The sequence below is a fragment of the Biomphalaria glabrata genome, chromosome 18, assembly GCF_947242115.1.
Source record: "Biomphalaria glabrata chromosome 18, xgBioGlab47.1, whole genome shotgun sequence".
NCBI classification, from domain to species: Eukaryota; Metazoa; Mollusca; class Gastropoda; family Planorbidae; genus Biomphalaria; species Biomphalaria glabrata.
The window spans coordinates 15,755,635-15,769,961 of NC_074728.1; the positions used below are offsets into that span (position 1 = coordinate 15,755,635).

General features: G+C 37.6%; 1 protein-coding gene across 2 annotated transcripts in view; it reads right to left on the reverse strand.

Moving 5' to 3' along the window:
• LOC106065931 (polycystin family receptor for egg jelly-like) overlaps positions 1 to 14,327 on the reverse strand; it is a 175,799-nt gene that overhangs the window by 23,022 nt on the left and 138,450 nt on the right. For both annotated transcript variants that reach the window (XM_056017216.1, XM_056017217.1), the window contains exons 36-39: positions 13,098 to 13,217; positions 10,385 to 10,590; positions 6,123 to 6,364; positions 2,648 to 2,735 (exon numbers count right to left, since the gene is read on the reverse strand). In XM_056017216.1, the coding sequence (XP_055873191.1) occupies positions 2,648 to 2,735; positions 6,123 to 6,364; positions 10,385 to 10,590; positions 13,098 to 13,217 (656 nt within the window). The remainder of the gene's footprint in view (positions 1 to 2,647; positions 2,736 to 6,122; positions 6,365 to 10,384; positions 10,591 to 13,097; positions 13,218 to 14,327) is intronic.

Sequence of the window (14,327 nt, forward strand, 5' to 3'; positions counted from 1 at the left end):
ACGGCAATGAACACCTGCAGGAAGTTTTCAGGATGCAATTAAAAAATCGACAACAGAAAAACGGAGAGACATTACAGGAATTAGCAGCAGACGTGGAACGTCTCGCCCGTCTTGCCTACCCATCGGCAACACAGGAACTTCTGGATGTTCTGGTCACAGATGCTTTCATAGATGGAGTGCGAGATTCGGAACTTAAGAAAGCCATCCGAATAAGCGGAAAACGGAAAATCAACGAAGCCCTCATCTATGCCCTGTCCTACGAGGCGGCCGAAGTTTCAGCGAGGAGCATACACTATTGTCGGACGTTAAATGTGGCGGAAGAGGAGGATCTGCCGAGGCGGATTCGAAGAATGGTAGAAAAGGCTTTAAATGAACGGGAACATTATCAGACCTCAAGGCGTAGTAAAAAGACTTTTCGTTGTTGGAATTGTAACACTCCAGGTCATTTACGGAGGAATTGTAACATGTTGTTCCAAGGCCAAGGCTGTGCATCGGAACGTCAACCGCTACGATTCTACGGGCTTAGGGAGCAAGAACGGGCAGCCCAGGAAATCGAAACCCCGAGAATAAAGACTCCTTTCAGAGTGTTAGAACAAAGCAGAACCTTGAGAGTGCAGGGAAAGATTGGCGCTGGTTCTTATAGGTTCCTCTTGGACACAGGGGCTACGCGGTCGATAGTTGGACCCAGTCTGATTGGTGATCGGGAAATAATACGAGTGAATGGCTCTACTCTTAAAACGGCGGGTGGCGAACTGTTACCTATATTAGGACAGGTATGGCTTAATTTTGAAATAGGAAGTCAACCATTTAGTCATGATTTTCTGATCGCCAATGTTGTCGACGATTGCATCCTGGGTCTGGATTTTATGCAGGAATTCGGTTTATCTCTAAACATTGGAAGTGGAACTTTACAATATGGACACATAGAGTTCCCATTGCTTGATGATGGTGTGGAAGGCATTCAGTTGAAACGAATCGAACATACGACCATACCAAAGTGGTCTAATCTGTCAGTAAACAGGTATCATAAAAGGGACAAACTGAAGTGGATCGAACTGGAAGGCCAGCTACATCCTAGAAGAGCGGAGATTGAAACATCAACCAATCACTGTTGTGGCTATACGGGTAGTTACAAGGAAAGTGTTGGTGGTGGCAGCGCCGTCGATGATCATAATGACACATCAGATGCGTCTAGCTTTCAAGATAAAGAAAGTGGCAACCTTTTCAACGATAAGCGCGGACCCGAAAAGAAAACGCTAGATGAAGAAACTAGAAGAGTGACCTATAGGCAGAGTGAAACTATTGCTTTCGATGTCCGTGATATGAGTGCTTCAATGGGCATGACCAAATCAGACAACGTTGGGTCTGTGTCCAATACTCCTGTTTGGCTACCACTACTAACTGCAGACAGAAATTTAATAAGAACTGTACGGGCGGCACCTCGAATGAACAATGCAAATACCAGAAAAACCATCAACAGGTCTGGACTCGACAAACGTGTGTACGTCTGCCTTCACAAAGCAGAGTAAAAGATGAATCAATTTCAGCGGAAACTGGACACTGATAATGTGGTTAATGGACATGTGTAGACAGGCCTACCTTCTTGAGATGGCTTGAAATGACAGTGTGTTTATGACCTGGCCTCCAGTGGGACTATAACTTTCTTGCCAGAACTTCATCTGCACTGACAATTCTTCAGCCCTAGCGAAAATCTGGTCATGTTCGGGACGAACATAACTAAGGAGGGGGCAGTGTTATGACTCTACATTGCGCACTGTCATTTGGCGCGACATTGTGTACCAGAGGATACGATAGAGAACAGAGGAAGTCAAGATGGCCGATGATTAGAGATGAAAACGACGCTTGTGATGTGATTAGTGTAATTCTAGATCTAGATCTAGTTTCCTATTTGGTTATTAAACATTCTATTTTGTTATTTCATAATCCTTTCGTTGAGGTTATTTGGCTAAGTTATAGCAATATCAAAGGCAAATGACAGAGAAGAATGGAGAGAGAAGGTTGACAGATCTTGTGTGGTACCCCAACGGTCCAGCAGACCAAGGGATAGGTGAAAGTGAAGAAGTTCCATGTGAATCTGGCCTAACTGATGTCATATAATGATTATCTAATTGATTTAATTCTTTTGTAAAGGGTCAATCTTTTATTCAAAGCCTCAAGAAAAAAAACAACAAAAAAACAACTACATTTCCGAAAAAAAAAAAAAAATCTCCCCTTCCTTTAGTTCAGTTTTACTTTCATAGGGGAAGCACTGCACTTATATGAATACTAAATAGATTCTTTCTCTTTAAAAATAAAAGTAAACATTTTTTAAATATAGTATTTAGTATGACAAATGTTATTAAACTTTGCAATAATATTGTAGAAAAATTATTTTTTTAACAAAACAATTTAAAACCGTTTGTGTGTTAAAAAATGGTAAATGGTTATCCCCTTTACTAAATAGCCTTCCGTGTTTGTTACTATTAATAGCGAATAGTTGTAAAAATGGTGAAATGGACAGACAGACCACACAAAACTAATAGCGTCTATTCCCCTTTCGGGGGCCGTTAACAATGCTTCGTTTTGTTTTGTCTATGTACAAACTGGGAACAAAACTGTAAACGAATTAAGACAACAATGTTCTTACTGGAAGCAGTTCAATAGGTCAATGTGAGATTGCTCAATTTCTGATTCTGCTGCCTCGATATCCAGAAAAATATTTTTTGGTGACTCATCTATGGAATAACATACAATAAGCTAAAACTTTCATGAGTTTGAGTTTGAATTTTGAGTTTTTGGCTCATCGGTACAATTTAGGCCCGTAATCCTTCAAGAATTACTCTCCTTTACAAGAGCTAAATTCCATACAGTTAAATCATTAAAAACAAGGTCTATTCACAGTTAAAATAGTAAAGGTAAAAATTTAAAAATTAGTAAAAATCTTAAGTAAATATTATAGGGTCACAATTTCACAAATCAGATCTTCGTAGTCAACCCCACCTCCCGGACAAAGCCCAGTATCTTCCCTGGGTCGACATTGTCGAATAGTGTTTTTAAGTACGCTCTAAAAAAATTTTCCCTAACATCCTGGTATCAATCAATGCGGATATGATCCACCGTGAGGCGAGAGTCACAGTACTCACAAAGTGGGGTCTCCTCTTTCTTCAGCACAAAGGAATGCGTGATGTGGGTGTGGCCAATCCTAAGTCTGGACAGCTTAGCTAAACTCTAAACTTCATCTACATACAGTTCTAACATTGAACATGTATGGTGTCCTGATTTCTCACTTAGAATGTTTTCAATGAATCTACTTGTCCCACTTTTACTAGGGACCGAGCTCTTTGACCCTACATCTTTGTTCTGTTTAATATACATACATCTCTCTCTCTCTCTTTTTTTTATTCCTGACAATCATTGAATTTGAAATTAATTTACTTTGAAATATACAATTTTATCCATTTACAGAGGTTCGTGTAGTTTGCCTTCAAAGTCACATATCCATTAGTCTTTTAAACCGTTGGGGTAACAAACAAGATCTGTTGACAGTCTTTCTCCATTCATTCACTGTCTTTTTCCTTTGATAGTATTTCTTTCAACGACAGGCCTGTCCACTCTTTTATATGTCTTCCCAGCGCTTTCTCTGGTAATGTGTCCAGAAGGAAGGTCTTTGCGAGTCCTAAGGACCTTGTGATGTGGCCATGGAGTTTGAGTTTTTTTTTTACAGAGGTTAGCAGGTCATCGTGGGGTTCAATTGCTGTATTGATCCTGTTTCTAATCTCTTCTTTTGTGATGCTGTGTTTGTATGGGATTCCTAGGTCCCTAACATCTTATTTCCATTGCTAGGATTCTCTTCTGCTGTCAGCGTCCAAGATTCACAAGCATAAAAGAACGTGGCTGTAACCAGCGAGCGCATCAGTCTTATTTTAGTGTCTAGGGACATTGCCTTTGTCTTTTCAGATTGTTATGAGTTTTGCAGGTGCTGCCTGGGCTGGTCCTACAGATTGAGGGGTCTTATGCGAAACGGATTGCGCGGGGCCTAGCCTGGATAGGGATACGGATAATAAGTGAAAATGTAAGATTTTTTGTTTGAAAATAAATACGTCTTTGCATTTTGTTTCAAACTTTACTAAGTACAAAATCACGGTCAAATTAACTTTACGAGCCATCTACAATAAGTTGATAAGCATTCAGATCTGCCTTTTAGATTTACTATTGACTAGCAAAATATCGCTTTTGATTTTTTCTAAGAGATCAAGATAAATTTAGATCTATATTTATATGCCAGTGACTATTACAGTAAACTAAGTATTGGAACTTCTTGTTTTGGTTAAAATTCGCCTTATTAATTTTATTAAATACCTTCAAGCTATTGTCTTAGATGAAGGAGCCAAATCTGAACTACTAGAGTGAAAGTAGGCATCTTTGTCATTCTAAATGTGGTTTAAAACAAGTGTCCAATGTTATTGCTGAAGCACATCGCACTAGTGATCTACTATAGAGGTTCTGGATTACTTTTAATCCAGTTCGCCATTACCAACAAAGCTAAGAGATTTTCTGGAACAATGACACTAGTTCCACTTTTCAACACATGGTTTGTGGATAACAAAACAGTGTGAACAAAATCTTGAATCTAACACATTTACTTCGATTTTCGAGTTTCAATACATTTAGTCTCCAAGATTCGTGGTGGACATTCAATACATTCAGTCGTCGATATCCATGATGGGCAGTAAACACACTCAATTCAATTTTCGAGATCCGTGGTGGAGATTCAACATATTTAATCTCCGAGATCCTTAGTGGACATACAACACATTCAAATTAGTCTCCGCGATCCGTGATGGGGACTTAATACATTCAGTTTCCAAGATCCGTGGTGGATATTCAACACATTTCAATATACTCTCCGAGATCTGTGGTGGATATTCAACACATTTCAATATACTCTCCGAGATCTGTGGTGGATATTCAACACATTTCAATATACTCTCCGAGATCTGTGGTGGATATTCAACACATTTCAATATACTCTCCGAGATCTGTGGTGGATATTCAACACATTTCAATATACTCTCAGAGATCTGTGGTGGATATTCAACACATTTCAATATACTCTCCGAGGTCTATGGTGGAGATTCAACACATTTCAATATACTCTCCGAGATCTGTGGTGGAGATTCAACACATTCAATATGGTGGGGACTTATTGCATTCAGTTTCTAAGATCCTTGGTGGAGATTAAACACATTCAATATGGTGGGGACTTATTGCATTCAGTTTCTAAGATCCTTGGTGGAGATTCAACACATTCAATTTCCAAGATCCTTGGTGGAGATTCAACACATTCAATTCACTCTCTGAGATCTGTGGTGGAGATTCAACACATTCAATATGGTGGGGACTTATTGCATTCAGTTTCTAAGATCCTTGGTGGAGATTAAACACATTCAATATGGTGGGGACTTATTGCATTCAGTTTCTAAGATCCTTGGTGGAGATTCAACACATTCAATTTCCAAGATCCTTGGTGGGGATTCAACACATTCAATTTCCAAGATTCGTGGTGGAGATTCAACACATTCAATTCAATCTCTGAAATCAGTGGTGGAGATTCAACACATTCAATTCACTCTCTGAAATCAGTGGTGGAGATTCAACACATTCAATTCACTCTCTGAAATCAGTGGTGGAGATTTAACACATTTAGTCTCTGAGTCCGTGGTGGAGATTCAACAGATCAAAAAAGACTAATGCCGTAGCACAATGTTATCTGAATATTCCTTCGTTTGTTTCTTAGGAGCTCAAGTAAACGAAAGTGACACCCTAAAATGGTTTGACCCAAACTCAGGAATGGTTTCACCGCCATATAGGAACCTTCAGTCAGTCAGAAGTGGCGGCGAAGGGTATCTGTTTCAATCTATACCGATGGGTGGCCGTAGGGCGACACGGGCCTGACGTAAGCTCTAACCTTGAATGGACTTATGAGGTGTCCCAGAGGGGTTTTCATTGGAAATGTTCTAGAGAGGTTATTATGTGTAGTCTAGAGTACTCTCAATTGACATCAAGACGAAGAAGCGAATAATAATCTTTCATTACCAATACTAGTACTAGTATAGACATACCTAGGTGTAGAGTGCTCTGTGATGTGGTCTTCTCTCTTAGGCTCGATTCATTACTTCCAAACCACATACCAAAGAGGGATGTGTTTCTTAATTGTTGGGTTTTGTTATGTTCAGAGTGTTTTCTCTCAATATTGACAGGGTGGGCTGTATTAAATACAATTCTTTCGATATTTGTTTGAACAAGTTCCTTTTCTTCTTCTGTTAATTCATCCTCAATTTCTTTGGAAGGTTTAGGAGCAGCTCTGTTCAAGAATGAAAACAATTAATATTTACCTAAATCTAACGTAACAGCCGCTGATCGGGAAAAATGGAAGGATTTGGTACCTTGAACTGTCACCTCACCCCTGCGACGAAAGTCAAGGGACAGATGGGAGTGTAATTAAAAGTGGGAGAGAGAGATTTACGGGTATGTTTTTATTTAAATTATTTAAAACACAGAATGGTATAAGCTAAAAGTTCTTTTGTAATACAATGCCTCGCACTGTCAAATCTTTTCGCTTTTTTGGTTAACATGCAGTGGCCTTATATAATATTGCTTTTTTTTGGAACCAACTGTGTATGATAGGTAACCATTAGAAGAAAAATAGAAAGGCATTGTTAAATACGAAGCGCTTTGTAAAGTAACTGTTGTTCTCTAACCTTACTAGTATGGTGTAATCCCAAGAGACTGTCATGGGTCCTTATATTAATCGACTATATCGCACAATGTATAGCTCTAGTTGTTTCCATTATTTCACAAATTACGCAAAGTTTTCTCGGTAAAGGAACTTTGGACATCACAGCAGGGCCAGATTTAAGCACGTGGAGGCTCCGGGGAAGAATTGGTGTGGATGCCGCTTTTTGAAAGATTTAATACAAATCCACTTTTTTAGCACTTAATTATAACATTGCTATCTTATAGTAAGCCATATTTTAGAAGAAAGAAATAGATACATTTTATAATTCTATCTACTTTTTTTAATTTGAAAAGTTACAATTATTTGCTATACAGTTATAGTAAGAAATATTGTTTATTTTTTAAATGTTTTTTTTGTTGAGGTTGTGGAGTGGCCTACTGCAGTAGATGTGTATTTATATACTACGAGCACGCTACACGTGGACACCTTTTGAACTAGGACAAAGTTGTCATCCGTAAAATGGCTTCTTCTGTCTCTAAACTAAATGGATGCGCATTATGGCCAATGCGCCTTTAGGAATCACTAGTTTTAGTTTGAGTCAAGTCAGAATACGATGTGACTAAAACAAGTTCATTCTAGAGTGACAAAGTTTGCCACAGTTTGTGCATGTGGATTCTACTGTTTTAAGGTCATCTAATAAGGCAGCTTTCTTTCTCATTCTCTTGGCTATGATCGGTTCATTCATTATACTCTTGGCGAGGTTATTACCGTCTGTCTCCATGTTGTCCGATCTTGCGTCATTTCCTGCCTCATGCTTTCTTGATGCCTGTATCCTCAGAACTCGTTTGTAGGCATCTCTGTAGGTTAGCCTTGGGAATATCTTGGGTCTGACTCTATCAGCAAGCTCAGCATTGAGGATTCTTCCATCTGGCATGCGGGTGACAAGTCCGAGCTAACGTAGTCTTCTCTGTGTCCAAAGAGCATCGATACTGTGTGTATTACCTTTACGTCTACCCATCCCTTAGTCTGTTGGACTGTTGGGGCACCAAGCAAGACGCGTCGACCGTCTTTCTCCATTCCTCTTTTGCCTTGTTTAGAACTTCTTTCAATGGCAGGCCCGTCCATTCTTTTATGTTGTCCTCCCATCGCTTTCTCTGTCTGCCTCTTATTCTTTTTCTTGGTACTGTTCCCTGAAGGAGGGTCTTTGCGAGCCCCGAAGATCTTGTAATATGGCCATAGATTTTGAGCTTGCGTTTTTTTCACTATAGTTAGCAGGTCATCATGGAGTCCGATTGCTGCAGTAACCCTGTCTCTAATCACTTGGTTTGTGATGCGGTCTTTGAACGTGATACCTAGGATCCTTCTGTAGCATCTCAATTCCATTGCAAGAATCCTCCTCTCTAGTTCTGCAGTCAGCGTCCAAGATTCACAAGCATATAAAAATATGTCCATGATCAGGGACATCAGTCTGATTTTGATGCCTTTGTCTTTCCATATTATTTTAAGTTTTGAAAGGGCTGCTGTGGACTGTGCTACTCGGGCAAATAGTTCGGGTTTCGTTCCCTCATCTGAGACAATAGCTCCGAGGTATTTGAAGCTGCTAACACTATTTAGCTTTTCACCTCCAATACTTATGCTTCTTTTAAAGCCCTGCTGGCTATTGGTCATAATTTGTTGTTTTTTTTGGCATTTATTTGCATTCCATATGCTGCGTAAGTCTTGTCAATGCTGTGTGTATGGTCAGTTTCAATTCTTTCTTCTTAGAAATAAGATCCCTCAAGGAGATACACATAATAAGCCACATGCAGCACAAGTGAAAACTGAAGCTCTTGGTGCATGTATAACTAGCTCTTGCTGTCTTAAAGATGAGTGTTCACAATATAGGTGTTGTAAATTAGCATTTTGTTCGCCATGGTCATTTTAGTATCTTTCTAGACATGCTTAGAGAGGTTTGCCAATCTATTTTAACGGTAGCATCATCAGAGTAACGAAAAACGGCAGTGGACCTCAGACCAGCAAGTGTTTACCACTCAAGTCAAAATATGACATGATCATCACAGATCGTCCATTTCAAATGCAGCGATGGATAGAGCATATACAAAGTCTACCAGAACGTAAATGCTATCTTGTTAGCTGCTTTGTCTAACTTCTGAACTCTTGCCATTTTGGATGAATTAGATGAAAATCCCTCTGTAAAGGAATCGAGAGCAGCAATTGACAAGCTGACATGTTGGAAAGCAGCCGGAGGAGTTTCTGTAGAAACAATTCAGGCTGAAACGCATGACTAACTAAAGCCACTTTAGGAACTGCTAACCCTGTGTTGGGTCACCCTGAATTTAAAAGATACAAACATTGTTACAATTTATGAAAAACAAGGGGGACGGCTCTGGCTGTATCTTTTAGAGGAATCTCACTGCTAAGCATTGTTGGAAAGGCAAGGGTACAGATCTTATCAGAACGAAGTTAGAGCCTGTAGATGTATAACATTGAATGGGCTGAGCCTGTAGATGTATAACATTGAATTGGCTGAGCCTGTAGATGTATAACATTGAATGGGCTGAGCCTGTAGATGTATAACATTGAATGGGCTGAGCCTGTAGATGTATAACATTGAATTGGCTGCGGCTACAGGAGATGAGCGAAGAGAAGAAAAAAAAATAGTTTTTTATAAACGCTTTTATCCACCAAGTCTTATGACCATGTTAGCATCAAGTGGTCTGTTTATAAACGCTTTTATCCACTAAGTCTTATGACCATGTTAGCATCAAACGGTCTGTTTGCCGTCAAGGATAAAATAGCTGTTCAAATATGCTACGTAAACTAGTGACAGCTTTGAAAACATGCAAAGTAATGTACAATTGGACTGTTCCGCTTCCAGGCCAGTCTCCATCAAGTGCAGGCTATAACAAAGACGTGTTCTTGTCTCCACACTATGCGGCATCTTCTGTTCGGTTGTTATCGCCAGCGCCTTTACTGTCTGGAAGATGAAGTACATATCCACAATAGATTCAATATAAGCCTAACATTGCTCGACATGAAGGCAAAATGAAAACTAATATGTGATGAGGATGCGGCACTTACCACCCGACTTAGAATTTAAAGTATTGGTGGTAAAACTTTTGGGGACTTCAGTTTGAATAAAATGTGATAGACTTTCTAAATTTTAAAACTTTAAAATCTCTTTTATGGAGGTTGCATTTTTGTGTGTGGGGGTTCCGGGTTGGTATGTCTGCTTTACCTTAATTACAGCCCTGCGTCTGTGTATTTATCAAACTTTGAATTGTTAAATTGTATCTAAGTTCTTTTTATAGAAGCACCAGTACAGAATAAGTTCTAACTTGAAAACTGAAACCACGATTAAATTTGTTGATCACAGACTACATATCCCTACATTGAGTGGGGTTTTCATTTATATGAAATACAATACTTGTATTAAAACGTTTTGTATTAATCCTGTTCATTTTATAATTTAGTTTCAGGGTTTGAACATTAAAAGATATAACAGATGCGATACGTGTCTTCGATTTTCTTTTGTCAAAGATATTAATAGAATCTATTTTTTTTTATATCAATGCTATTATTGACTAACATAATGATAAAGAATATGTTAAAAGAATATTGAATGTTATTCAATATCGATATTACCTATTGAACAAAAACGCCACTATTACACCAATGGTGGTAAATATCACAGACGTTTGGATCATAATGAGGATTCTTGTGAGATGTATCGTGAAGCCGAGGATAGTGGTAAATTGTCGGGCGTCATCCACGTCTTGTAGGCCAAAAAACATGAGATTGGTTATCATAAGCGTCTGTAACATGGTTACGCCAGTTACGATGCGTCGTACCTGGAAGATATAAAATACAATTTGTTCAACACAAGTCTTAATTCTAGTCGACGTAAATTACAGTTCTTTTTCGGATCTCAAAAACTAGAAGGGAAATACAAAATCTTACTTCAACATCCAATGTGGCTTGAAAAGTTTAGGTGCAACGGACACTTTTTATTTTCTAAAAGCAAACGTTTTGTTTTTAAAATTAATTATCCAACCGAATTTTTCATAAAAATACACCACTTCTAAAACAATACTTATGTAAGAGGGAATATGTGAATGACATGCCGACAAAGAAGAATGGAATATACATCCTCTGTTTGGGACCCCTGAACTCAATAAAACATTAATAAACTGTAACAGATAAAAAAAATAGAGCAGTGAGATTCATAATAAAGAAATCTGATCATATTAACATCTTTAGTAAAATCACTAAATTTAGAAAGCCTTCAGCTAGAAGAGTTAAAACTAAAGTAGCAATTATACATAAACATTGAACCATAATCTACAAATATAAAACCTAATAAAATACTCTAAAAATACAAATATAAAGGAACATTTCATGTTCCGTATGCTAGATAACACTTCTCTACCCTAATTAGTGCTATTAGAATTTGGAATGGGTTGCCTGAATCAGCCAGGAAAAAACAATGACTTTGCAGAATTTAAGTCATTGCCACGATGACCCGTCAAAATAGCGCCGACAAAATAGCGCAAGACAAAATAGCGCGGACTTATATATGATGTGTATAAAAGTACCGGATCATTAGTAATTTAATGTCCTGGGCAGCATTTTTGTTGATGACTTTATCTTTTTCAATATTAAAACATCTGAAAGTATGCCATATTTGCAGAGAACGAGAGTACTTTATATTTTATATCATTCCCCATTTTCAACTTTGATTAAAATGCATAACTCGCTCAAAATAGAATTTTGAAATAGTGACCGATAAAATAGGAGAGGAAAATATGAGAGTGTGTTCTACTATAATCAGAAATTTGCGGCATTTTTCTTTGATCAAAACAGAGCGTTTTTTACCTCAACATTGACAAACTTAGGTGTGTCAGGATTAGTTCAGATGGCGATCACATTTCTTATCTCGCCAAACGTTTGTTTCATCTCAGGCAGTGACTGACCAATTCAATCATTGATTTTGCTATTTCCTGTCTGTCTTTGTCTAACACCATCAAATAGATGTCAAATTTAGGAGTGTCCATTTGGAGTGTAGGCCTGACAAAGTCTCTGGCGTAAAGTACAAGATGAAAATCTTGCAGCTACATACCGGGAAGATAAAAATGTACGCATGTTTGTCAAGATGGTGTTAGCCCTTTCATTTGTTCCACCTGCCGATGTAAATACTGCCTTTGAAGAATTAAATGAAGCTCGGCCAGATGTTGTAGGGAATTTGTATGACTATTGGGTGGAAAACTATATTGGTCGCCAGGGACGAAACCGCAGAGTGACTCTAAGATTTGCGATAGCATTATTGTATGTTAGAGATCGTGTGCAAGACAATCTACCACGAACAAACAATTCAGTGGAGGGATGGCACCATGCATTTCAGCTGTCTATTGACGGTCATCACCCTAATGTCTAAACGTTAATCTCTCACCTCCTCAGAGAACAGGAGAACACTGAGAACAAGATTCTGAGGTACAATGCTGGAGAACGAAGTAAAGCTGCAAGCAAGACAAAGTACCTCCAACTTAACAGACGTCTTGCAGCTATATTGCAAATGTACAGAAAAAAGCCAGTGATGGAATTTCTACGTGACATTTCCTACAATTTAACTTTGTGAAAGTTTATGTGTGTGTGTGTAAATTTGACAAGTATCTTTGCGTGTTTTCGAAGTACACTTTTATAATGTCAATAAATGCTATATTTTGAAATTATTCATTTTACCTTATTATGATTTTTGTTTATTTATATTTTAAGGCCTTTAAGGTGTTTCCTGCAAAATGACAGAAAAATTATAACATAAAAACAAAAAAACAAAAAAAAAATATTGTCTCTGTTCATATTTTACGATATCTAAAGTATTTCTTTCATAATGACTCAAATATATTTTTTTCTGCGCTATTTTGTCAGCGATATTTTGTTCGCGCTATTTTGTCGGCGCTATTTTGTTCGCGCTATTTTGTCCGCGCTATTTTGTCCGCGCTATTTTGTCGGCGCTATTTTGACGGGGTACCCATTGCCACAGTTCGGGTATATGAATGCCCCTGTTTGATTGATAATGACTACATTGACCTGGGGACACACGTAGGAAGTAGTCTCCCTTTATAAAGTAACTGTCTGTATTTTAGAAGATATTCGTGCTGGAAATTTGAAGTCCTCTTTTTTATCTGTATTGCTTACAAACAGATGGCTAGTGAGTGGTCCTTTTGGGGATCGTATCCGAGTTGTCATTGTTTTGACGGGCTCTAGAAAATAACAACACACACCGATCTTGTTTGGACCAATATTATAATCTTATTTTATCCGAATGACACACACACACACACACACACAGGTTACATACACGAGTAAATCTGTTATTGCAGGTTTTGGCTATCATTCCTATCCAAAGATGCTCATTGCGCATGTCATGTTTGCTACGCGATACAAACTGTAATCTTTGTTGACTAGTAAAATCCTTTTCCTGTAATTAGATAAAGACCTAACATTAGTTGATCCGTCCGTAAGGTATTCTTATACGGATCCAACATTAGTAAATCTATCGCTTAAATTTTAAACAAGAAAAACCTATTTACAAATACTTCTTTAAAAGATAAAACTTATATTACGTGTAATTTTATCAATTAGTTTGGGTCAGTCTTGTAATAATACTGGGGCCAGACTTATACATAATAAATCTGTGCGATTAGAAATATTTTTTACTAATTGTTTTTGTTTAGATTTCTGAGTGCGCTATGATTCTATCACTTGTCTTGACCAACATCGAGGGAGGGAAGAAGGGGGTATCTTGGTAAATGTTTACATGATCATTTTTTTAATGCATTAAAAATGTCTAAAAAGGGTTGAAGTGTCCTCAAGGGATCTAAATCAGCTTGTACCACCACATCTGCCGAGTACAATTTCTTTCTTTTGTTCAAGATACCAAACAAAATAATTAATTACCAATAGTTAATTAACTAATATGTTTAGTTTTTTTTATTGATTCTTTTGTTGTCAGGTACAAGAAATAATTGTGCAAAATTTCAGCTTCCTCTGAGATTGGTTGTGGAGAAATAACGTGTACAAACTGATGTCCGGACAGCCAAACAGAGTTGATATAAGCTTTGTAAAAACATTAATTCTACAGAAGGCCGCTTCTGATTCAATGTGAAATTTCATTTGGTGTGAGAGACATAACGTGTACACAATTTTTAACAGACAAACAGTTAATATAAGCTTGTAAAAATCTAAAACCTCTATAAATATAAGTAATATAACCATGTAAAAAAACTTTTTACAAAGATATTATTGTGATGTTAGATATAATACATTATACTGAAACAGAGAGAGGGATAGAGAGACAGAGAAAGTGATATGAAGTGTGAGAACGCTAGAATTATGGCTATATCAAGATTCAAACCTAATTGTCCAATTATGTATGTAAAGGTAAATTTAAAACAATCAAAATTGTAAAAATAAATCTTAAAAAAAAAAAAAAAACTTTTCTAAGGGAAAGAACTCCGCACTTACAAACATCTCTCTCAATAATGTAGAATGTATTCGATATTCGATATCAAACAAAATAATTAATTAC